The sequence below is a fragment of the Schistocerca americana genome, chromosome 4 (assembly GCF_021461395.2).
Source record: "Schistocerca americana isolate TAMUIC-IGC-003095 chromosome 4, iqSchAmer2.1, whole genome shotgun sequence".
Taxonomy (NCBI): Eukaryota; Metazoa; Arthropoda; class Insecta; order Orthoptera; family Acrididae; genus Schistocerca; species Schistocerca americana.
In genome coordinates, this window is record NC_060122.1 from 823,680,681 (window position 1) to 823,707,548 (window position 26,868).

The following is a 26,868-nucleotide window of genomic DNA, read 5'->3' on the forward strand; positions in this document are numbered from 1 at the left end:
ATGCAGCTCTCCATGCTACTCTGTCCTGTGCAAGCTTCATCTCCCAGTACTTACTGCAACCTACATCATTCTGAATTTGTTTAGTGTATTCATCTCTTGGTTTACCTCTACGATTTTTACCCTCCACGCTGCCCTCCAATGCTAAATTTGTGATCCCTTGATGCCTCAGAACATGTCCTACCAACCGGTCCCTTCTTCTTGTCAAGTTGTGCCACGAACTTCTCTTCTCCCTAATCCTATTCAATACCTCCTCATTAGTTATATGATCTACCCATCTAATCTTCAGCATTCTTCTGTAGCACCACATTTCGAAAGCTTCTATTCTCTTCTTGACCAAACTATTTATCGTCCATGTTTCACTTCCATAAATCGCTACACTCCATACAAATACTTTCAGAAACAACTTCCTGACACTTAAATCTATACTCGATGTTAACAAATTTCTCTTCTTCAGAAACGATTCCCTTGCCATTGCCAGTCTACATTTTATATCCTCTCTACTTCGACCATCATCAGTTATTTTGCTCCCCAAATAGCAAAACTCCTTTACTACTTTAAGTGTCTCATTTCCTAATCTAATTCCCTCAACATCACCCGACTTAATTCGACTACATTCCATTATCCTCATTTTGCTTTTGTTGATGTTCAACTTATACCCTCCTTTCATGACACTGCCCATTCCGTTCAACTGCTCTTCCAAGTCCTTTGCTGTCTCTGACAGAATTGCAATGTCATCGGCGAACCTCAACGTTTGTATTTCTTCTCCGTGGACTTTAATACCTACTCTGAATTTTTGTTTAGTTTCCTTTACTGCTTGCTCAATATACAGATCGAATAACACAGCACTGTCTCACACCCTTCCGAACCACTGCTTCCTTTCCATGCCCCTCGACTCTTATAACTGCCATCTGGTTTCTGTACAAATTGTAAATAGCCTTTCGCTCCCTGTATTTTATCCCTGCCACCTTTAGAATTTGAAAGAGTGTATTCCAGTCAACATTGTCACAAGCTTTCTCTAAGTCCACAAATGCTAGAAACGTAGGCTTGCCTTTCCTTAATCTATTTTCTAAGATAAGTCATAGGGTCAGTATTGCCTCACGTGTCCCAACATTTCTGCGGAATCCAAACTGATCTTCGCCGAGGTCGGCTTCTATCAGTTTTTCCATTTGTCTGTAAAGAATTCACGTTAGTATTTTGCAGCCGTGACTTATTAAACTGATAGTTCAGTAATTTTCACATCTGTCAACGCCTGCTTTCTTTGGGATTGGAATTATTATATTCTTCTTGAAGTCTGAGGGTATTTTGCTTGTCTCAAACATCTTGCTCACCAGATGGTAAAGTTTTGTCAGGACTGGCTCTCCCAAGGCTGTCAGTAGTTCCAATGGAATGTTGTCTACGCCCGGGGCCTTGTTTCGACTCAGGTCTTTCAGTGCTCTGTCAAACTCTTCACGCAGTATCGTATCTCCCATTTCATCTTCATCTACATTCTCTTCCATTTCCATAATATTGTCCTCAAGTACATCACCCTTGTATAGACCCTCTATATACTCCTTCCACCTTTCTGCTTTTCCTTCTTTGCTTGGAACTGAGTTTCCATCTGAGCTCTTGATATTCATACAAGTGGCTCTCTTTTCTCCAAAGGTCTCTTTAATTTTCCTGTACGCAGTATCTATCTTACCCTCGTGAGATAAGCCTCTACATCCTTACATTTGTCCTCTAGCCATCCCTGCTTAGCCATTTTGCACTTCCTGTCAATCTCATTTTTGAGACGTTTGTATTCCCTTTTGCCTGCTTCATTTACTGCATTTTTATATTTTCTCCTTTCATCAATTAAATTCAATATTTCTTCTGTTACCCAAGGATTTCTACTAGCCCTCGTCTTTTTACCTACTTGATCCTCTGCTGCCTTCATTACTTCATCCCTCAGACCTACCCATTCTTCTTTTACTGTACTTCTTTCCCCATTCCTGTCAATTGTTCCCTTATGCTCTCCCTGAAACTCTGTACAACCTCTGGTTTAGTCAGTTTATCCAGGTCCCATCTCCTTAAATTAGCACCTTTTTGTAGTTTCTTCAGTTTTAATCTACAGTTCATAACCAATAGATTGTGGTCAGAGTCCACATCTGCCCCTGGAAATGTCTTACAATTTAAAACCTGGTTCCTAAATCTCTGTCTCACCATTATATAATCTATCTGATACCTTCTAGTATCTCCAGGATTCTTCCATGTATACAACCTTCTTTTATGATTCTTGAACCAAGTGTTAGCTATGATTAAGTTATGCTCTGTGCAAAATTCTACCAGATGGCTTCCTCTTTCATTTCTGTCCCCCAATCCATATTCGTCCCCTTAGGGGCTGAATTTCCAAAAATGCTGACACATTTTATTTTATTTTATGTATGTCTGACTGAGAAACCTTTTCATTCCGTCCAGTAAGTCTCCCCTGACCCGGGGTTCTGAGTGACTTTTCCAGACTGTACTACTTTCCCTAAACCTCTCCAGTCCTTTCCTTTCACCCCTCTTCCTTCCCCTTCAACTCTTTTGCCAGGAGGAGGAGGAGGAGCCACTGGCTCCTGAAGCTTGTTAAAGTTAAATCCTTTTGTGTCTGTGTTTCCCTGCTGTAGCTTGGTGAGTAGATTTTTTTATGTATCCAAATTAATTGATCCTATAATTTTGCTCTGCTTTAGTTTCTAAATGATTAACAAATTCCAAATCTATTTTATGGACAGCACCTTACAGTCCTGTGATAATTTTTTCCATCCCTTTTTTCTAAACAAGTTTTTGTCCCTGTTTTAATTTCGTGTTCCTGGGTATTCATAAAGCAGACATGCACAGTTACCACTGCAGGGTACTGGATCAAGATTTATGAGTTTCATTCAAAATCATATGTCACAAGAGGAACTTAATCAGTATAGTTCTTACTTATTTTATGAACTATTGTACTTAGTAACATGCAGTCATGAAGAATTTATTCTCTAATGTACATTATTGAAGAGCTTTGTGTTCGTCTGTATTCAGATCCAGCAGATATCCAACACAACTATTGGTGAAATCACAAAACACTCAACATGTAGAACAGTTTGGAATTAATCTAGTATGTAATCATTGAATGGTGTGAAATAAAAATTAATATCATAGTTGCAGGTGGAGCTTGTTAATGTAACAATTTGTTCTAACACCTCAATATTTTTTATGTAAATGTTTTAGCAGCCTGGAAGGCATCATTGGTATGAAACCATTGAAACTAAATTACAAACTATTTCATCTGTGGGGCACTGCACGGAAATTTCACACCTAATGTGAATTTTAAATTTTTTGTTTTTCTGGCTAATTGAATGTTCAGACAGATTTCAGGCTTACAGCCAATCATCGTTTGATTCATTGCACGATATTTCAACTGGGCACTCGCCAGTCATCTTCAGGTGAGCCATTGAAGACTGACAGATTCTTGCTCCATTCTGCCTTATATAGTGCACCACGTTGAAATTTGATCATCTGTTGTCACAGCAGTCATCACAAGAGATAACTGCACGATGTTCCACTGTCAATTTCACAGAGAAGAATTTGGATGGTGCGACGCTGTCTGTATTACGCAACATACTCAATTTTGCACCTACACGTAGAGCATCACTTTTAATTATTTTTGTGAGTTGTGTCGAAGAAGCCGTACAATGCATTGTTTTGGGTGCTACAGAAGAAATAAGAAGAGAAAACTTGTCATGCTCCTTTGAATGCTACTCCTCGATGTACTATCTTAACCTCTGCAGAAAGGGCCGCAGTATGAAATCTACCATAAGACACTGATGTAGTGGTAATGAAGGCTGACAAAGGTAATGCAACCATTTTGGTACATCATAGTTTGTATGATCATAAAATGTATGGTGTGCTAAATGACTCTACCTATAGCAGGATTGATTACAACTCTACAGAGCATGTCCAACAGAAAACTTTTGCACTACTGAATTCTTCCTCCTTGTGTCAAGATATTATCAAGAGGTTAAGACCACATGATTGTGTATCACCAAGACTGTATGGCCTTTCAAAAATTCTTAAGGAAAGTGTTCCATTACAGCCAGTAGTGAGCATTAGAGGACTTACATGTGATTTAACCAAACATCTTGCTCCTTTGGTGGGACTGCTGGTGTGAAAACGGCCACATCACATCCATAACTCGGCTGACATTTGTCAGTAGACTGGTGGCTCTTCATCTAAGTAGTTATGACCATTCAGCTAGCTTTGATGTGGTGTCACTTTTTACAAAGGTCCCTGTTGCAGATTTTTTGGCACTAACTGGCAAAAAATTTTGGGCGGACATCTCTGCTTTGTTTCAGCAAGCTCTATCCTCAACCTGTTTTATTTTCAGCCAAGAATGTTTTGAACAGACTGATGGTGTTGCCTTGGCCACCCTTTTTATGGAGGATTTTGAGGAGATAGTGCTTGAATCAGTTGCCCTAAAACCAACTGTATTTTGAAGGTACTTGGGTGATACTTTCACAGCCTCATGGAGAAGATAAATTGATAGTTTCCTCACCTCCTTAACTGCATTCATAACAACATTGGACTCACTATGGAAATAGAGAAAGATGGTTGTCTGCCTTTCTTGGATGTCTTGGTTAAATGAAAGAATTTGGGCATTCAGTTTATCGTAAGCCCACTCGTGCCGATTTGTATTTGCAACCGTCAAGCTGTCGTCACCCTTCGCATACTGTGAGCATGCTTAAAGCACTCGTACACAAAGCTCATGCTGCCTCAGATCTAGATAGTTTGCCTAAAGAGCTCGCTGACCTAAAGACAGTGTTTAGAAAAAAATTGATATTCTACCCAGCAGATAAACAGGGCACTGTCAATTAAAACCAAGAATTAGGAAGAGAATTAGCTTTTCTTTCTTTTGGGGGCAATGCTTCATTTAAAATAGCAAGAATCCTTAGTAATTTTCAGATGAAAGTGATTTTCTGTCCACGATGATTACCTGTTATTGCAGAAGGCAGAAATTTACAAAATACCTTGTCAGTCTGTTGGGGCTCACATAGTACAGACCACATGCACTGTGAAAGAATGCTGAACGGAACATCAGTGTTGCACTCACCATTTGCAACCAAGCAAGTCTGCTGTTGCAGAACATTGTATTTCCACTGGACAGCTAACGGAGTATGACAGAACTATAATTCTGACCACACAGCAGCTTTTTGAGACTTTGTTATTAAATAATCCATGCACATATGCCTGGTGGAAAATCTGATGTGCCGTGATCATGGCTGCCAGTTGGGCAGTGTGTGGAAACCCATTATTTCCACAATTTGTTCTAATTGAAGACGACAGAGTGCACCAACAGCCACAGTGAGCAGTAACCCAGAGGACAGCTGAGTTCCGTGGTTCCACCAGCAAGGGTGCTGCCGTCAGGAAGTGTGGTCCTTCTATCAATTTGAATTTCGGTGTATGTGTGGAATATCTGTAGTGCACTATATATGGTGGAATGAAGCAAGTCTTAGAAAATCTTGTGGGTCACCTGAAGATAACAGGCAGGTGCCCAGTCAAAATATTGTATGGTGGATTAAATGATGACTGGCTGCAAGCCTGAAATTTGTCTGAACAACACACCTCAATCGACTCTGCAAACCATTTGTGGTATAGATTGCCAATCAGTGCATTTGGACTATATTGCAAGCAGCAGTTCAGCCCCTTATTGTAGTCGTAAAAATGGAAGTAAAACTCCTTGGAATTCTTTTAGTATTTTCAGTGCTTCAACTCAGCACCACATAGTATGACATCACAGGAGGCTTGACAGAGTTGGCTGTGCTTAATATTTCAAGACGTTTGGATCGAGTTAAGAAACACTCCAAGTTGTGGAAACACATTTTTCTTGCTAGTGGTGGAGCCACTATTAGAATTACAGAAGTATTGGAAGCAACGGTGTCTTTGTAAGCTGTATGGTACAGTGTTTATCCCTTGAGGTTGAGATGTTTAAATTTTCCCACCTCTGCGTTGCAAATGTTTTGAGTGAAATGCCCAGTCGATGCGCTGTTGTTTTCACATCAATTCTACCAACATTGAGAGTTGTTTAGTTCTCGGGGTTTTGTAAAATTCCTGGATTCATGTCTCGTTGCTGTGCAGCCTATGAAAAGGATTGCGGAAGACTCCCAAATAAATTCCAAAGTACAGTGCAGTTGTAACACCAATATATTTCCAGGACTCTGGTGTCCGAGCCTGGTGAACTGTACCGGTTACATCACATATACCCAACGTTGACATCAAATGACACAGAATTCACAACAATCAACAAACGAGTGAACCTACAATACATTTGCTCGCGACCCTAGCCAAAAAGCGAGTGCCCCAAGGCACCTGCGTGACCTCTATTTATCCTTTTGTTAACAATTACCTACAATGAAAATTACAATTTTATGTAATATCACAATTAAAAGTTGAACCGAATATGAGATACACATTGCTAAAAATTTACAATCTCAGTGCTGAACAAGGTGAACCTATTTTCAACTTAGTTACGAGTTAATATAACATTTTCTGACTAATTATGTTACAGGTAACAATTACATTTCTAAATTTGTTTATAACAAATCAACTAGTGCCTGAATTTTAGTGCTAACATATATCAGAGGTTCAATTAACATACTTTATTTATATGTTCTATTTAATTTGCTGTAGACATTTTATACTGATAGGTTTACTGGTACATCCTGACCATGTGCTACATTTCTTTCGATTAGTTACAGTATCAATCTCACATTTATATTATGTTTCTCACATAAGAACAATGTTAATCAGCAAGGCATCGTTTTCGAATTATATGTATACTGAAATAGTGTTTTTTTTGTATGTAATTTGGAAACAGGTCACTTTACAATTGAACAATTAGGACTGGTGTTTATCTTTAATGCTGTCCGAGGGGTTCTGATAGGTAGCAATGAGATACAGTAATATTTCAAGGTAGAGGCTTTTTAAGTACGTGGTTCAAATGTCACTGGAGGACCAGTATACTTTCAAAGAGTGTTTTTGTTTAGCATTAGATGGGCAAAACAAAATTCAGTTATGAAACCGTAATAAAACCTCCTCTGTTATAGAGACTGAATAATTGGTTATTCATAATGATTAGAATTCGGGATTGTGATGGACTCAATTATTTATTAGTGTGTTATTATAATTGTTATTTCATGCAGAAGTCAGGACCATCACGTCAGTTAATAACAGTAGGTGCTCCCATTGACTTTGTAAGATGCCATCAGTTTTATCATCTCTGGAAGTGACCCTGTTTGATTTATAGCCAATAAAACATTGCCTCTAGCTTAGAAAATCAACTGTACGTTATCATATTTTAGCAAAATTCTACATTGTATAGCAAAACATGCTTATACACGCAGCTGTCAAACAAGAAAAATTTGTTTCTTATTGGGGGAAGAAGGCGAGAGATGGAAAAAGGAGAACCAAAACTAGAACTGAAGTTGGGACCCTTGCTATGGGCATTAATATACTGTCCACACACAGTTGATGTGCCCCTATTTGCTATGAAGTATATTGTAGCTGTAAGAACGTTTCTTCTTAGAATAAGTCTAGAATACTGATGAGACCATTTTTAATTAATATTTGAAGTGATATATTCCCGGCAGGATACTGCTAATATAACCTGAAAAACTGACGTGTTGCATTTCCTTTGAAGCAGTACTGTATGGGACTTTTAACTATGGCGATTAGTTTCCATTGGACTGTTTCTGTTATGCACATCATTGACACCTCTGACTCATAATACAGTAGTACATATTATAAACGTGTGCCCAAAAGTTAACATAATTAAAAATATGTGTTGCTGGAAAGAGAAAAGACAAACTTTCACTGCAAATAACCACCAAAAATGTTACCACAAACAAGAATTGCACTGTGTTTCTTGAAGTTTTCCCAGCAAACCAAATATGCAACCTTTTTTCGGGCATGCATCTGGGATATTTTTAATTCGTTTTCAGATATTTTGGCTGACAGTCTTTCAGCCATTCTCAAGGTGAGTCTGTTACAAGTTTTTAATTTGCTTTACAAACTGTGGAATAAATGCACAGGCATCAGAGATAACACTGTTGGTAACGGGCAGTGTTTTTTTATATAGAGGGAAACGTTCCACGTGGGAAAAATATATCTGAAAATAAAGATGCTGTTACTTACCAAACGAAAGCGTTGGTATGTTGATTGGAGACAATAAAAAACACACAAACACACACACAAATTTCAAGCTTTCGCAACCCAAGGTTGCTTCGTCAGGAAAGAGGGAAGGAGAGGGAAAGACGAAAGGATGTGGGTTTTAAGGGAGAGGGTAAGGAGTCATTCCAATCCTGGGAGCGGAAAGACTTACCTTAGGGGGAAAAAGGGACAGGTATACACTCGCGCGCACGCACACAGCCCCACACACACAGCCCCACACACACACACACACACACACACACACACACACACACACACACACACATCCACATATATACAGACACAAGCAGACGTTCAACATATGTCTGCTTGTGTCTGTATATGTGCGGATGGATGTGTGTCCCCCTAAGGTAAGTCTTTCCGCTCTCGGGATTGGAATGACTCCTTACCCTCTCCCTTAAAACCCACATCCTTTCGTCTTTCCCTCTCCTTCCCTCTTTCCTGACGAAGCAACCTTGGGTTGCGAAAGCTTGAAATTTGTGTGTGTGTTTTTTATATCTAAAAACAAAGATGATGTGACTTACCAAATGAAAGCGCTGGCACGTCGATAGACACACAAACAAACACAAACATACACACAAAAGTCTAGCTTTCGCAACCAACGGTTGCTTCGTCAGGAAAGAGGGAAGGAGAGGGAAAGACGAAAGGATGTGGGTTTTAAGGGAGACGGTAAGGAGTCATTCCAATCCTGGGAGCGGAAAGACTTACCTTAGGGGGAAAAAAGGACGGGTATACACTCGCGCGCGCACGCACACACACACACACACACACACACACACACACACACACACACATATCCATCCACACATATACAGACACAAGCAGACATATTCAAAGGCCTTTTTGCAGAAGAGTTGAAAAGGTGGTAGAAGCCAACCTCAGGAAAGATCAGTTTGGTTTCTGGAGAAATGTAGGAACACACAAGGCAATACTGAGCCTACGACTTCTCATAAAAGATAGGTTAAGGAAAGACAAACCTATGTTTATAGCATATGTAGATTTAGAGAAAGCTTTTGACACTGTTGACTGGAATACTATCTTTCAAACTCTAAAGGCGGCAGGGGTAAAATACAGGGAGTGAAAGGCTATTTACAATTTGTGCAGAAACCAGATGGCAGTTACGAGTGGCAGGAAAGGGAAGCAGTGGTTGAGAAGGGAATGAGTCAGTGTTGTATCCTATCTCCTATGTTATTCAATCCATATATTGAACAAGCAGTAAAGCAAACAAAAGGAAAAATTTGGAGTGGGAATTAAAGTCCAGGGAGAAGAAATAAAAACTGTGAGGTTTGCCAATGACATTGTAATTCTGTCAGATAGCTGAGGAGTTGTAAGAGCAGTTGAACAGAATGGACAGTATCTTGAAAGGAGGATATAAGATGAACATCGATAAAAGCAAAACAAGGATAAGGAAATGTAGTCAAATTAAATCAGGTTGTGCTGAGGGAATTAGATTAGAAAATGAGATACTTAAAGTAGTAGATGAGTTTTGCTATTTGGGGGGGCAAAGTAACTGATGATGATTGAAGGAGGGAGGATATAAAATGTACACTGGCAATGGCAAGAAAAACCTTTCTGAAGAAGAGGAATTTGTTAACATTGAGTGTAGACCTAAGTGTCAGAAAGTCCTTTCTGAAAGTATTTGTGTGGATTGTAGCCATGTATGGAAGTGAAACATGGACAATAAAAAGTTTAAACAAGAAGAGAATAGAAGCTATTGAAATGTATAGCTACAGAAGAATGCTGCAGATTAGATGGGTAGATCATGTAACTATGAGGAAGTACTGAATAGAATTGAGGAGCAGAGAAATTTGTGGTACAGCCTGACTAAAAGAAGGGATTGGTTGGTAGGTCACATTCTGAAGCATCAAGGGATCACCAAATTAGTACTGGAGGGAGGCAAGGGGATAAAAATTGTAGAGGGAGACCAAGAGATGAATACAGTAACCAGATTCAGAGGATGTAGGTTGCAGTAGTTACTAGGAGATGAAGAGGCTTGCACAGAATAGAGTAGCATGGAGAGCTGCATCAAACCAATCTTTGGACTGAAGACCACAACAAAAACAACCCCACACCCCTTCCCCCATGTGTCCCTCTGTTACCAAATTGATGATTCCTTCATGCATGAGGATGTGTCTTTCAACCAGTCCCTTTTTTAGCCAGATTGTGCCATATTTTTTTCGCTCCATTCGATTAACTACCCCATCATTAGTTGTTCAATCTATGCAGCTAATCTTCAGCATATACATCTACATCTGCATCTAAACTCTGCAAACGACCGTGCAGTGCAGTGCAGTGCAGTGCAGTGCATGGCAGAGGATACGTCTCATTGTACCAGTTATTAGGGTTTCTTCCTGTTCTATTCTTGTATGGAGCATGAGAAGAATAATTGTTTGAATGACTCCATGTGTGCTGTAATTTTCTAATCTTACCCTCACGATCCCTATGTGAGCGATACTTGTGTAGATGTTGAATCTTCCTAGAGTCATTATTTAAAGCTGGTACTTGAAACTTTATTAGTAGACTTTCTCAGGCCAGTTTATGTGTATCTTCAAGACTCTGCCATTTCATTTCTTCAGTATCTCTGTGACCCTCTCCCAGGGATCAAACCAACCTTCGACCAGTCATGCTGCCCTTCTCTGTTTATGTTCAGTATCCTGTATTAGTCTTATTTGGCATAAGCCTCACACACTTCAGCAAAATTCTAGAACCAGTCACATAAGGGATCTCCTTTGTAAACTGATTGCACTTCCTCATTATTCTACCAATAAAACGAAGTCTACCACCTGCTTCACCCATTCATATCATTCCATTTCATATACCTACAAAATGTTTCACCCAGGCATTTGTATGAGTTGGATGATTCCAGTAGTGACTCATTAATGTTATAGTCATGGGATGCTACATTTCTTCATTTAGTTAAGTGCGCAATTTTACATTTTAGAACATTGAATTCAAGTTGCCAGACTTTGCACCAATTTGAAATCTTATCAAGATCTGGCTGAATGTTTATGCAGCTTCTTATGACAGCACTTCATTATGGGTAACTATATCATCTGCAGGAAGTCAGAGGTTACTGTTAAATTGTCTGCCAGGTCATTATTATACAACATGAACATCATCTGGTGATGACACTCTATCCAAGATAACATGCTCCATCCTCTCTAGCCAAAAGTCCCCAGTCCAGTCACAAATTTCACTTGCTGCCCCATATGATCATGCTTTTGACAGTAAGTGTAAGTATGGTACGGACTCAATTCCTTTTTTGAAATCAAGAAATACTGCCTCTAACTGACTGCCTTGATCCAAAGCTTTCAGTATGTCATGTGAGAAAAGTTCGAGTTGGGTTTTCAGAATCCGTGCTAGATGGCATGGAGGAGATCATTCCGATCGAGATACCTCATTCTGTTTGAGCTCATATGTTCTAAGATTGTACAACAAATTGCTAGCTTTGTGGATCACTTCTACTATGCTTCTTGTCAACGGGTGTGACCTGTGCCTTTTTCCAAGAACTGAGCATGGTTTTTTGTTTGAGGGATCTATGACACATTGTAGTTAGTTGAGGGACTAACTCAGCTGCAAATTTAGTATAGAAAATTATAGGGATTCCAATGGGCCCTGGAGCTTTGTTCAATTTTAATGATTTCAGCTGTTTCTCAACACCAGTGACACTAATATTTATTTCACTCCTCCTTTTGGTGGTATGAGGATTGAATTGGGGCTGTTCTTCTGGATTTTCTTTTGTAAAGGAACATTTGTAAGCAGAATTAAACATTTCATCTTTTGTTTTACAAGCCTCAGTTTCAGTTCATTTCTCATTCGCTAGGAACTGGACACTAACTGTGGTGTCACTAACATACTGTACATACAAGCAGAATTTCTTTTAGTTTTGTGAAAGGTTTTTTGACAATATTCTTCTACAGTAATCACTGAGGACTTCATTTATTGCTCTCTTGACAGCCAAACATGTTTCATTCAGCTTATCGCTCTCTCTCTCTCTCTCTCTCTCTCTCTCTCTCTCTCTCTCTCTCTCTCTCTCTCTCTAGCCCCATGCTTTATTTACACCTATTATGCAATAATCTCTGAAGCACAACATTTCAAAAGCTTCTGTTATCTTCTTGCATAAACCACAGCCATTGTAAGTCATTTTATTGTCCAAAAACCAAAAATTTGTCTACTAATGCAAGGATCTCAGTACCTAATCTAATTCCATCAACATTATGTGATTTAATTTGGCTACGTTCCATTATCCTTCTTTTACTGTTGTTGGTGTCCATCTTATAATCTCTGCACAAGACAGTATTCATACTATTCAACTCCTCTTCCAAATAATTTGCCATCTCTGAGTGAATACTCAAAGCTTTTCTTTCTTTTCCCTGAACTTTAATTTCGTTCCCCAATTCTTCTTGGTTTCCTTCATAGCTTCATTAATGTGTTGACTGAAAACACCTGGGAGAAGCTACCACTCTGCCTTACTCACTTCTCAGCTGATTTTTCCTTCCATGCCCTTCAACTCTTATAACTACTTTTCCATTTCTGTGCAAGATGGAGATTACTTTTGCTCCCTGTGTTTTATCTTGGCTACGTTTTGAATTTCAAAGAATGTAGTCCAGCCAATGCTGTCAAAAGCTTTCTCTAAACCCACAAATACTGTATATATGTGTGTTTGCCTTTTCTGAATCTATCTTTTAAGATAAGTTGTAGGGATAGTACAGCCTAGCATGCTCCTGTATTTCTCCAGAATGCAAACTGATGGGAAGATCATGGTTGACTTCTTCCAGTTTTTCTATTCTTCTTTAAATAACCAGTGTCAATATTTTACAACATTGATTTACTTAACTGATAGTTTGGTATATTCACATCTGTCAGCACCTGCTATCATTGGATGAGCAATTATTACATTCTTGTTGGGGTCTGAGGGTATTTCACGTGTATCATGTGCCTTGCACATCAGGTAGTATAGTTTGGTCATGGCTGGCTTTCCCAAGGATCTCAACAATTCTGAGATGATGTCATCCACTTCAGGGGCCTTGCTTTCACTTAGGTCTTTCATTGCTCTGTAAGATTCTTCTTCCCATCTGATCTCCACCTACATTCTTTTCTTTTTCTCTGATAGTGTCCTCTGGTTTGTTTTCCTTACATAGACCCCCTATATATTCCTTTTACCTTTCAGCTTTTTTTTCTTTGCTTAGCATTGGCATGCCATCTGAGCTCTTAATATTCATACGTCTACTTCTCTTTTTTCTAGATGTCTTTTTAATTATCCTATATGCAGCGTCTATCTATAGTTCTACAGCCTTGCACCCTCTTGTAGTCTTGCCTGCTTAGCCGTTTTACACTTACTGTCATCTCATTTTTAGATGCCTGTGTTCCCTTTTACCTTCTTGTTTTGTTGCAGTTTTATATTTTCTCCTTCCATCTGTTAAATTCAGTATCTTGTTTGTTATCCAAGGATTTCTACTGGTTCTTGTTGTTTTGCATATTTGACCCTCTGCTGCCTTCAACTATTTCATCTGTCAAAGACACCCATTTGCCTTCTGTTGTATTCCTTTCATTTATTTCAGCAAGTTGTTGCCTAATGTTCCGCCTGAAACTCTCAGTAACATTTGCTTCTTTCACTTTATCCAGGCCCCATATACATTCCTTCCAACTATTTCCAAATCTGTTACCACCTGCATTTGCAAGGTGATGGAACGTGTGATTCATGCCCGGCTGATACGGTGGCTAGAGTCTCGCAGTTTACTTACGAATGCACAGTGTGGATTTCGTGCGCAGCTTTGTGCAGTTGACCATCTCGTTACTTTGTCCACCCATGTCATGAATGGTTTTCTGCAGAAATCCCAGACTGTGGCAATGTTTTTTGATTTGGAGAAAGCCTGTGACACCAGCTGGAGAACTGGTATCCTCCGTACTCTTTCACGTGGGCCTTCCATGGCCACCTGCCCTGTTTCCTTTAGGTATTTTTCAAAGATAGTGTTTTCAGGGTGCATGTGGGTTCTGCTTTGTCAGACACCTTTATCCAGGAAAAGAGTGTGCGTTTGTTCCGTCCTGAGTGTCATCCTCTTTGCTATCGCCATTAACCCTATAATGGCCTGTCTCCCACCGAGTATCTGTGGCTCACTTTTTGTTGACAATTTTGCTACCTGTTGCAGTTCTCCATGGACCTGTCTCACTGAGCAGCATCTTCAGTGGTGTCTTGATCGTCTTTACCCCTGGGGCATTGACAATGGCTTTCACTTTTCAACTGACAAAACCGTTTGTATGAATTTCTGGTTATAGAAGTGGTTTCTCTCACCATCTTTACATCTTGGTCCTGTTGCCCTTCCATTTGTTGAAACAACGTAATTCCTAGGGCTCGTGCATGATAGGAAATTCTCTTGGTCTTCCCATGTGTCTTACCTGGCAGCCTACTGTATGTGGTTTCTCAGTGTCCTATATATCCTCAATGGTACTTCCTGGGGTGCCGATCAAACCACCCTCCCCCATTTGTACCGGTCCCTTGTCCGGTCGAAACTCAACTATGGGTCTTTGTTTATACATCTGCACACCAATCCTTCTTATGCTGTCTCAATACTATGCACCATCATGGCATCCGTTGGGCCACAGGCGCCTTTAACACTAGCTTGGTTGAGAGTCTGTATGATGAAACTGTTTAACTACCACTGTCCTACTGCTGTGACACTCTCCTCAGCAGGTATGCATGCCGTTTGTCTGCCGTGCGTGGCCAACCATCCTCTGCCTCCTTCTTTGATGATTCGTTTGATCAACAGTATGGGGCACATCCTTCTTCTCTGTTACCTCTCGGCGTCTGCTTTCAGCACTTGCTACGGTGGCTTAACTTCACACTGCCTGCAACTAGCCAGGTGAGTGTGAACCCTTCACCACCTTGGCTTGGTGAAGCAGCCCATGTTAACCTTGGCCTTCATTCACTTTCTAAGGACACTACTCCAGCCTCGCTCTATTGCATTCAGTTTCACGACATTCGCATGGAACTTCACGATAGTACCTTTGCATACACTGATGGCTCTCGGACTGAGCGTGGAGTTGGGTGTGCCGCCATCATTGGCGCCTGTGTCTTTTGATATGGGCTTCTGGCACACTGCTCAGTTTTTACGGCTGAGCTCTTTGCCTTGTATCAGGCCACGGAGTACATTCTGCGAGATAGCCTTTTCAATTGTGTCATGTGCTCAGACTCTTTCAGTGCCCTTCAAAATCTATGTGCGCTGGACACCACTCATCCCTTAGTGCATCGGGTCCAGGAAAACTGTCAACTGCTCACTCTTGGTGGAGCCAGTGTGATGTTTCTGTGGGTTCATGGTCATGTCAGTCTGCCAGGAAACAAGGATGCTGACCACTGCTGCCAAGGCTGTAATCCTCGTATTTCAGCCCACGAGTACCTGTATTCCCTCCTTTGATCTCTGTTTTGCCGTCTGCTAGGAGGTGATGTCCCTTTGGCATCACCAATGGTCCTCCCTTCACGGGAATAAGCTCCAGCTTATTATGCCTCTCCCAGCGGGTCCTGGTCCTCCTGCCGGGAGGACGTTATTTTAACTCTACTGCGTATTGCTCACTGCCTTTTTAGCCATTGTCATTTGCTAAGTGGCATTACCCCACCACTTTGTGCACATTGCGCCCAAGTTTTAACTGTCCACATTTCCTGATGAAATCTCCATTTTTTTACCTTTAACGTTCCTGTTTGGGTTTACCGTCTGATTTATCAGCCGTTTTAGCAAATGTCGCGCAGGCTGCTGACTGCATTTTACTTTCTTTCTGCCAAAGCAATATGGCAAAGGTCATTTAATTTTTAATTTTGGACCTCCGTTTCAGTATGGTGTCTTTTTTAGGCCTTTTTCCATTTGCCTGTTTTTAGCTGTCTTCTATTATGTCAATTGGGACTGACATATCGTCGTTTTTTAACTCCTCTCTGTCTTAATGTCCTATGGTTTTGACTTGGGCATGTGTGACCCCAATTATTTTTTGCACCCTAAAGCAAAACAAAACCAAAACCAAACCAGGCCCCATATCCTTAATTTTTCCATATTTCTGCAATTTCTCCTGTTTTAATCTGTAATTCATAACCAATAAATTATGATCAGAGTCTACATCTACCTGCAGAAAAGGTTTTACAGTTTAAAATCTGATTTTGAATTCTCTTCTAACCTTTATGCAAGCAGAAGCCCACTAACTTGTCCATATACCTTTCCCATTTAAACCATCTTTCATTATTCTTAAACAAAGTATTAATAATGATAAAATTATATTCGGTGAAAGATTCTTCCAGTAGCTTTGTCCTTTTAGTTCTTTCCTTCAGTTCACGGTTTGCTATTTTCCTTTTCTTTTCCTTTTCTTATTGCAGATTTTGTCTCTCTTTATCACGGTGTTTGTTCTTTTATTCCCCCCAACTAATTACTTCGATAATTTTGTATCTCATCATATGTCCTTTTAGTCTTATTATCTGCAGAGCTAGTAAGCATATAAAGTTGTGCTGCTGTGTTTAAAATAATGGATGTAATTTTCCCTTGCATTCAGCTGTTCGTAATAACATCATAGCAAGATCATCTTGGCTAATGTAAATAGTCAGATTAGCTAATCATCCAGACTGTTGCCCCTGCAAGTACTGAAAATGCCCCACCCTCCTCCCACCCGGGGGTTCTCCACTCTTTGGCGGGTTTGTGTTTGGCTACCATGAGGCCCCAGCCTTTGTAACGTATTTTCTCTTCTGTGCTGCATGTCTATCCTCTTGCTGTTCTTTTTCCCGTCCCTTGGGGAACATGTCTACGAAGTTATTGGGAATGTTCTGCATTGTCTGTCACTGACTTAAGAACAGTCTTACCTTTGTTTTTCACTCCCTTTTTCTTTCTTCTTGTCCCTTCTCCTCTCATTCCTCCACTTTGACATTTGAGGTTCCTCTTTATCTTCTTCCTACCTGTGCGCTCCTGAAGGCCAGCTCATGTGTCTGACATGTAATAAGTGACTGGGTAACATGTGATTCCCAGCCCTGGGTCGACAGATAGGGTTCGCACATACCACCTGGTACAGGCCAAGCCCAGGAAGGGGTGATTGCCTGAGCTGGAACCTTCCTAAATTGCCGATTGATCCCTTTGTCAGATGTTTGGGAGGTGTGACCTGAGGTGTGAACAGTCACCTAAGGCAGGTGTCCTCCCTTGTCAAGGGGGCCCCCAGTTGGAAGGAGCACGCCATCGAAGATGCTGGCAATCCTGGGGAATTTTCTCGTAATGAGTCAGTCATCTTCCCAATCAACATCTATGAATCATAAACGTAATGAGGTTAATGATTCGAAGACCCTTCCCTCTAAACCACGGTTCCTCATGGTCTCACGTACTGAAAATGGACAGTCCTTCGCCACGATAAATCTGTTTATTATTCAGAAAGGTGTTGATGCGATTGCTGGCCCTGTGAAATCCTGCTCTTGTTTATGGAATGGCACTTTGCTTTTGGAGACTGCTTCTGGTTCTCAAGTACAACAACTGCTTGCTGCCTCACTTCTCCACAGTTACCCTGTTCGTGTTGAAGCCCATGGAACTTTGAATTCTTCCCGTGGTGTCATTTACACCAGGCTGCTCAACGGTCTAACCGAGCCCAAAATCCAATCTTGCCCCTCTGATCAGGGTGTCATTGCTGTCCATCATGTAATGAAAAACGTAGGTTCCTCCTTAGTGCCCACCCACACTCTTTTCCTCACCTTTGATAGAGTGGTGCTGCCTTCCAAGGTCAAAGCAGGCTGTTAAATTATCACAGTCCAGCCATACATTCCGAACCTGCTGCACTGTGCACACGAGAGCGATTGTCCGCCTCCTCCTCCCTGCTGTATCAACTGCAATGGCAGCCATGCCGCCTCCTTTTGGGATTGTCCTATGTATCTTGATGAGCGGGCTGTCCAAGAGATTTGGGTAAACGAAATAGTGCCTTACCCAGTAGCTCACAAGTTACTGGCTAGTCGCAAGCCTTGTGTTCTCCTGTCTGGCACCTATTGTTCTGTAAGTCGGTATTCCATCTCATCGGGGAGTCATGCTGCTCATATGGGATGACATTCATAGTCAACCCATCTCCCTGACTACCTGCCTTCAAGCTGTTGCAGTTTGTATTTTCCTTCCCCACCTGATTTTTTCCCTCTGTACCATTTATGCACCTCCGTCATTCGATGTCACCAGGGCTGACTTCCTTCAGCTTATTGGGCAGCTACCTCCCACATTTTTGCTACTCGGTGACTTTAACACACATCATGCCCTTTGGGGTTCTCCCAGGACCTGACAGAGAGGTGCCCTCTTGGCTGACCTTAACCAAATCAACCTCTTCTGCCTTAACACTGGAGCACCCACTTTCCTTTCTGACTCCTCGCACACCTGTTCCCATTTGGACCTATCCTTTTGCATTGCCCAGCTTGCCCATTTCTTGAGTGGTCTGTTCTTTCTGACACCTACTCGAACGACCATTTCCCATGTGCTCTTGGTTTGCTGACTCCTACCCCATCTGCATGCAAGCCCAAATGGCAGCTTACTAAAGCTGACTGGCAGCTTTACTCCTCCCTAGTGACCTTCGAGTAAAAAGATTTCCCCAGTTGTAATGACCAGGTGGACTATCTCACCAAGTTATCCTTACTGCTGCAGAATGTTCCATTCCTCCCACTTCCTCTTTACCACTTCGTGTCCCAGTCCCTTGGTGGACTGAAGCATGCCTTGATGCAATTTGCATTTTTAACCGTCATCCTACAATGGCAAACTGCATTCATTATAAACAGATGCATGCAAATTGTTGTCACGTTCTTCGGGATAGCAAACGAGCTACCTGGATTTCATTCACTAGTTCTTTTGACAGTTCCAACGCTTCCTTTGTCGTATGTGCCAATCTCCGATGGCTCTCTGGGACCAAGAGCCATTCGCCCATTTCTGGCCTCACAGTAGCAGATGATGTTATCGTAGACCCTATTGCTATCTCCAACACCTTGGGCCACCATTTTGCGGAAGTTTCAAGCTCTTCCCACTATCACCCTGCCTTCCTCCATTGGAAACGAGTGGAGGCGGCTCGGGTGATACCCTTCTTCTCTCCGAATCGTGAGTGCTACAATGGCACCTTTACTATGAAGGAGCTCGATCGTGCTCTCAGTTCTTCCTGATCCTCTGCCACAGGGCCGGACCCCATCCACATTCAGATGTTGCAGCACCTTTCTCATGCAGACAAGCACTTTCTGCCTAACACGTACTACCGCACCTGGGCAGAGGGCGCATTTATTGGACACTGACATGAAGCCACCATCGTACTCATACCTAAGCCCGGTAAGGACGAAAACCTTCCTTCTAGTTACTGCCCCATCTCTCTTACCAGTTGCGTTTGAAGGTGATGGAGCATATGATTCATGCCCGGCTGGCATGGTAGCTCGAGTCTTGCAGTTTACTGGTGAATGCACAGTGTGGATTTTGAGCATGGTGTGCTCTGCAGTTGAGCATCTCATTACTTTGTCCACCCATGTCATAATGGTTTTCTGTGGAAATCAGACTGTGGCCGTGTTTTTCGATTTGGAGGAGGCCTATGACACCTGCTGGAGAACTGGTATCCCCATACACTTTACATGTGGGACTTCCGTGGCTGCCTGCCCTGTTTCCTGCAGGCATTTTTACAAGATTGAGTTTTCAAGGTGCGTGTGGGTTCTGCCTTGTCAGACACCTTTATCCAGGAAAACAGTGTGTGTGTGTTCCATCCTGAGTGTTGCCCTGTTTGCTATCACCATTAACCCGATAATGGCCTGTCTCCCACCGAGTATCCCTGGCTCACTTTTTGTTGACAATTTTGCTACCTGTTGCAGTTCTCCATGGACCTGTTTCACTGAGCAACGTCTTCAGTGATGTCTTGATTGTCTTTACCCCTTGGAGCATCGACAATGCCTTTTGCTTTTCCACTGACAAAAGCATCAGTATGAATTTCTGGTTATGCAAGTGGTTTCTCCCATTATCTTTACATCTTGGGCCTGTTGCCCTTCCGTTTGTTGCAACTATGAAATTCTTAGGGCTCATGCTAAATAGGAAACTCTCTTGGTCCTCCCATGTATCTTACCTGGCATCTTACTGTACATGGTTCCTCAATGTCCTACATGTCCTCAATGGTACTTCCTGGGGTGCCGATCGAACCACCCTCCTCTTTTGTACCGGTCCCTTGTCCGTTCGAAACACAATTATGGGTGCTTTGTATATACATCTGCTCGCCCATCCCTCTTATGCCATCTCAATACTATCCACCATCATGGCATCTGTTTGGCTACGGGCACCTTTTACACCAGCCCGCTTGAGAGTCTTTATGCTGAAGCTGCTGAACTACCCCAGTCCTACTGCCATGACTTTCTTTTCAGCAGGTATGTGTGCTGTTTGTCTGCCATGCGTGGCCACCCATCCTCTACCTCCTTCTTTGATGATTCCTTTGATCATCAGTATGGGGCTCATCCTTCTTGTCTGTTACCTCCTGGAGTCCGCTTTCAGCACTTGCTACAATGGCTTGACTTCACACTACCTGCAGCTTTCCAGCTGGGTGTGAATCCTTCACCACCTTGGCTTCGTGAAGCGTCCAATGTTAACATTAGCCTTCATTCTCTTCCTAAGGGCACTACTCCAGCCTCAGTCTGTCACCTTCAGTTTCTCATGGAACTTCGCAACAGTACCTTTGTATACACTGATGGCTCTTGGACTAACTGTGGGGTTGGGTGTGCCTTCATCATTGGCACTGGTGTCTGTCAATATCAGCATCTGGCACACACCTCAGTATTTACAGCCGAGCTTTTCACCTTGTATCAGGCCACAGAGTACATCCAGTGACACAGCCTTTTCAATTGTGTCCTCTGCTCGTACTCACTCAGTGCCCTTCTGTGTCTGTGTGCACTATACATCGCCCATCCCTTAGTGTAGCGGGTCCAGGAAACTGTCAACTGCTCACTCTTGGTGGAGCCAGTGTGATGTTTCTGTGGGTTCCTGTTCATGTCGGTCTGCCAGGAAATGAGGCTGCTGATGCTGCTGCCAAAGCTGCTGTCCTCATACCTCAGCCCGCGAGTACCTATATTCCCTCCAATGATTTCTAAGTTGCCATCTGTCAGGAGGTGGTGTCCCTTTGACATCGCCAATCGTCCTCCCTTCACAGGAAGAAGCTCCTGCTTATTAAGCCTCTCCCAGTGGCTTGGATGACCTGCTCTCAGCCCTCCTGCCAGGAGGAGATTATTTTAGCTCGGCTACATATTGGGCACTGCCTTTCTAGCCATCGTCATTTGCTAAGAGGCATTATCCCGCCACTTTGTACACATTGTGCCCGAGTTTTAACTGTCCGCCACTTCCTGATGGAATGTCCATATTTTTACCTTTTACGTTCCCATTTGAGTTTGCCAGCTGAGTTAGCAAATGACGCGTGGGCTGTCGACCCTGTCTTACTTTTTATCCACCAAAGCAATATGGTGAAGGCCATTTAATTTTTAGTTTGGGACCTCTGTTTCAGTATGGTGTCTTTTTTAGTCCTTTTTTCACCTGCCTGTTTTTAGTTGTCTTCTATTATGTCAATTGGGACTGACATATTATCATTTTTTAACTCCTCTCTGTCTTCGTGTTCTATAGTTTTGACTTGGGCACGTATGACTCAGGTTGTTTTGTGCCCTAAAGCCAAACAAAACAAAACAAAAAAAACAAGCAAAACTGAAAATGCTGCTGCTCCACTCTAAGATTTGTCTGGTCTCACCACAGGTACCCCTCCAAAGCCTGATTACTGCTTCACAGTGTATTTATTTCCTCATGAAGTCTGTTGTAAATAATCTACTGCAGTTCAAAGGGAACAGTGATGTACATAATTACAATACCAGAAGGAAAAAATGGCATTCATTACTCCACATTAAGGTTGTCTTTAGCAAAAAAAGGGGTGCACAGTGCTGCAGCTGAAATTTTTGAGAACTTAGCCAATGACATAAAATGTCTGACAAATAGCAAAGCAAAATTTTAAAACAAATTGAAAAAGTTTCTCCTTGACAACTCCTATGTCATAGAAGAATTTCTACTACTGTAATATGTAAAATGTGGAGGATAGGAATTACTAAGTCAAATCTGGTTTTTTTAGGCACTTACAAATGCTTAGCATGTAGCCACATGTATAAATTAATTTGTGATGTGAATGTAAAATGACTCATTCCACATCATTGATTTATCATGCAAATTACCCATGGAACATGCAACTAACTAACTAAACTAATTAACTAAACTAACTAACTGTGGTTGTATCTATGGTATGGCTATTAGTATCACTGAGGCATACAAGCCATCCCGACTCTGCAAGGTCTGTGGTTCGTGGGGGAGGGGATGGGGATATTTGGACTTGTTTGCAATGTAGAATTGCTGGACACCGTGATGTAGGTTGGGTGCACAGTGCAGTTATAGTATCTTTGACTGAGCAACCAAATGTAATTTCAGAGCTTTTCTGACAGTTGAGACACAGAATTTGTAGGTTTTAAACAAATACAATGTTAACTGAGAGGAACCAATCCACATCAGGGTCAGTATCTACTCTTAACAGCATGGTGAAATGAAGCAGTTGGTGGCATGACAATTGTCTGTCTAACATCCATCTGCCATGGGAGTTACAGATCTTGAGGAAATGTGTTGGCAGAGTTGAGCAGTTGGTATACACACTAGACATCAACATTATCTGTCCCACTCACAATAATGCAAAGATGGCCCATTCATTGTATGAATCCTGCCATTGATGCTATAATGATTTTTGTTGCAAATTAATATGAAGTGGAATTGATAGCTACAAAATAAAAAGAATGATGGAGGGAGACAGTTTCATGGTGGTTAGGTTCTAATGGTGGGACGCACATGCAGATGTACTGAGCTTCTCATCCTTATTATTGACAAGGAGATTTCTGTTAACACCCAAAGGTACTGGAATGAATTACTGCAACTGCATGTATGACTGAATGAGGTGCAGTTTGGTCCCAAACTGTAATTGATGGACAATTATGTCTATCCACATTGAGCTCTTGTGATGGATGAATACACACTACATCCACTGGCCAATGAGATGTCCAGATCTAAACCCTGTTGAGAATGTCTGCAAAAACAGTAGCCTCCTAGCTCATCTTGCCTCCACACAGCTGTTTCTCAGGAATGGTACTGACTTTGAGTAGAACTCTTGAGCCATATCACAGAGCAAATATATGTGGAAGCTAGAGTAAAATATGAGGGTCATTGCAAAAGTCATGGCAACTTTTGTCTGTCTCAAAAATGGTAATGAATTAAAAAAATTCTTAGAGATGCAAATGGCGAATTAAATTATTGATGTTGTTTATAAGACTTCAGGTGTCTGCTTAGCACACAATGTGAAAGCTATTAGATTATAATAAATTATATGAAATTTTTCCAAAGCACTACTTTACTGCAATCTATTTTTCACTTTTTGAACCTATTGCAACAACTTTAGTGACACAACTCTTTTGATGAGGTGAAGTTATTGTTCGTGTAAGTATATATGAAGTGTGGAAAGGACATCAAGCAGTTTTGTGTGTTGAATGTTACATTGCTTGGTGAAGAAACAGATTCACGATTCAACATTTTTGGCAGCCTGATTGTGAACGTAGCACTACACATTTCTATTGAAGAAAGTGAAACTTGTTGCTGCTAGAAAATTTAAATAGTGATAAGAATATAGTGATGGGCAAAGGCATATAACAAGTTGTGCTTTTTCCGAAAGGACAGACTTATCAGTGTATCAGCATACTCTGTTTTTGTTTTTTAAAACTCATCTTTGTTTTCCTGCAATGATGTAAACATCATTCAATGCTAAATTAATGGTGTTTATATCATTGAGGTGTATGGTGTGATAGATGTATATGGTATAGCTTTAGAGAAGTGAAAAATATGTACTTGGAACTTTTTAAATTAATTTGTAGGTACGTCCATGTTCGAATCAATGTGGAGCAGCATGACAAGCAGCATGCAGTTAGCTGAAGAATGTCTGAAACAAGCGTCTCCAGATGGAAAAAGTACAGACGAAGCTCAACCACTTGAAGGGCTGGAACTGTTCGCTCAGACAATTGATTCAAGTAAGTTCGCTATCACAGGCAAATTAAAATGCAATCTCATTACTTTTACTATTCTTTCATGAAAAGATGAGACATTTTTCTTCTAGGAAGTAGAAACTATGAAACAAAGGCACCCCTTAATCAAAAGTGCAAGGATACCTTTAACATCTCACTTCTAAGTGTAAAAGAAGGTTCACAGCTGTTCAGTGTATTGTAATAGTTGAGAACAAATAGAATGAGAAAGCAAGCCAGATTAGTTACTGATTGCAGTTCAGTTAGAAACGTTTCAATTTGTCAAAATCTTTAGTTGGTGGTGATTGAATAGTAGATGATATTATCGTCAGACAAGGCTCATTGTAAGGCCAACTTGCAGTCAGGCAATGGCTATTTTGTGTAGGAGAAGGTAATCAAGGTAATCGATAGCAGTCTTTTGAAAATATGCCCACAAAAAACTGATTATCTGTTCTTCTCTAATGCCATTTTGGGGTACTCAAGTAGTGAAAGAGATTTCTTGTGAAAATTAATGAGCAGCAAATGTAACATTCGCCTGAGAGTTTCTGACCATCAAATGAGTTATTTCCTTGTGGTAAGATTGCTGACATATAACACTCATTGAAAACTTCCTGGCAGATTAAAACTGTGTGCCCGACCGAGACTCGAACTCGGGACCTTTGCCTTTCGCGGGCAAGGGTTCTACCATCTGAGCTACCGAAGCATGACTCACGCCCGGTACTTACAGCTTTACTTCTGCCAGTATCTTGTCTCCTACCTTCCAAACTTTACAGAAGCTCTCCTGCGAACCTTGCAGAACTAGCACTCCTGAAAGAAAGGATATTGCGGAGACATGGCTTAGCCACAGCCTGGGGGATGTTTCCAGAATGAGATTTTCACTCTGCAGCGGAGTGTGCGCTGATATGAAACTTCCTGCCTTTCGTGAAAGGCAAAGGTCCCGAGTTCGAGTCTCGGTCGGGCACACAGTTTTAATCTGCCAGGAAGTTTCATATCAGCGCACACTCCGCTGCAGAGTGAAAGTCTCATTCTGGAAACTCATTGAAAAGCCAAATTGTTATGACCACTGCCTACTGCAAGATTGAATGCTGCCTAATGGGGCTTTGGGGACATGATGCTGTAAGGAAATTATATGAGTAGAGCAAACACAAATGAGACATCCTTCTAGTGACAATGCAAGCCCAAATGGGGAAGTATGCTGACATGAAGAACTCTGACAAAGTACAGATTGTTACAACCCATTGCCTGAGAACGAGCATCTCAGAAACAAAAAAGCTGATCACCCATTTGCTGGCTACTGATGTTACAATTTATGGTTGAAGGACAGTGAAACATCAAGGAGACGACAGGGTGTTTGATACCCACTATTCATCACAGAATGTGGAGGTTGGATTGTTTTCAGTTCTTTAAAGCAGGAGTGATGCGATCTGTGGCAGATCTGACTGCAGAGTACAGTGCAGGTACAATTTTTCAGAAGAACTGTTCAGTACACACTGTCGACTCTGGGTTTTCACAGCAGATAAACCCTGTGTGTTTCTGTGTTGGCCCAGTAACATCGTCAATTAAGATTGCATTGGGTGTGGGGTCATCAAGATTGGCCTGTAGATGAAAGGAAAAGTGTCGCCTGGTTGGGTGAACCACATTTATTGTTGTAGGAGATCAGTTCTCAGGCAATGGGTCGTAACAATCTGCACTTTGCCAGAGTTCTTCATGTCAGCATACTATTGTTGTAGCAGATCAGTGGTTATGTTGGTATGTGCTGTCATCCAGGTGAATGGCTGCTTGACACGTCCACCACTCCACAGATGCAGGCTTGTAGGACAATATTATGCTGTGAGGTACTCTCTCCTGTGCTTCCATAAGACCTGCTGGAAGGCATCATGAAGCTGTGGACCAAAAACTAAACTCTGTCTAAATAGGCCTTGGAAAGCCCAATCGTGCCGACTGACTGCTGTGTCATCCTCAGCTGATAGGCATCACTGGATGTGGATATGGAGGGGCACGTGGTCAGCACATTGCTGTCCCAGCTGTTCTCAGTATTTGTCACTGAAGCTGCTACTTCTCTGTCAAGCAGTTCCTCAATTTGCCTCACAAGGGCTGAGTGTATGGTGCTTGCCAACAACACTTGATAGACCTGGACAGTCACCCATCAGAGTGCTAGCCGTGCCTGAGAGCACTTACCTTCGGTGATCTGACAGGAACCTTTGTTAGCACTGCAGCACTGCCTTTGGTGAAGCTGTGGACTATGTGAACATTATTATGGGCCATGTGCATCCCTTCATACTTGATTTCTACCCTCACAGTGACGGCATCTTTCAGCACAGGATAACTGTCTGTGTCACAAAGCCACCAAAGTTGCTTGATTGGAACTCACTGGAACACAACTGGGACACTGTAGGGCATCAGCTCTACTTCGTGAGACCACCGGCCCATTATTTATGGCAATTATGTAAGCTATGCATAGACATCTGGTGCCAGATACCACTGGAAGCTTACCGAGGACTTCTCAGATGTTGACGATACAGAATCATTGCTGTATTGTCAACAACGTTATTAAGGAGATGCTCGTAATGTTCTGGCTCACCAGTGTATTTATTAAA

The 26,868-nt window shown here is 41.6% G+C and overlaps 1 protein-coding gene across 1 annotated transcript in view; it reads left to right on the plus strand.

Annotated features, from left to right (window-relative positions):
* LOC124612275 (autophagy-related protein 2 homolog A) overlaps positions 1-26,868 on the plus strand; it is a 492,429-nt gene that overhangs the window by 34,252 nt on the left and 431,309 nt on the right. The window contains exon 3 of the mRNA XM_047140377.1: positions 24,128-24,280. Coding sequence (XP_046996333.1) covers positions 24,128-24,280 — 153 coding nt within the window. The remainder of the gene's footprint in view (positions 1-24,127; positions 24,281-26,868) is intronic.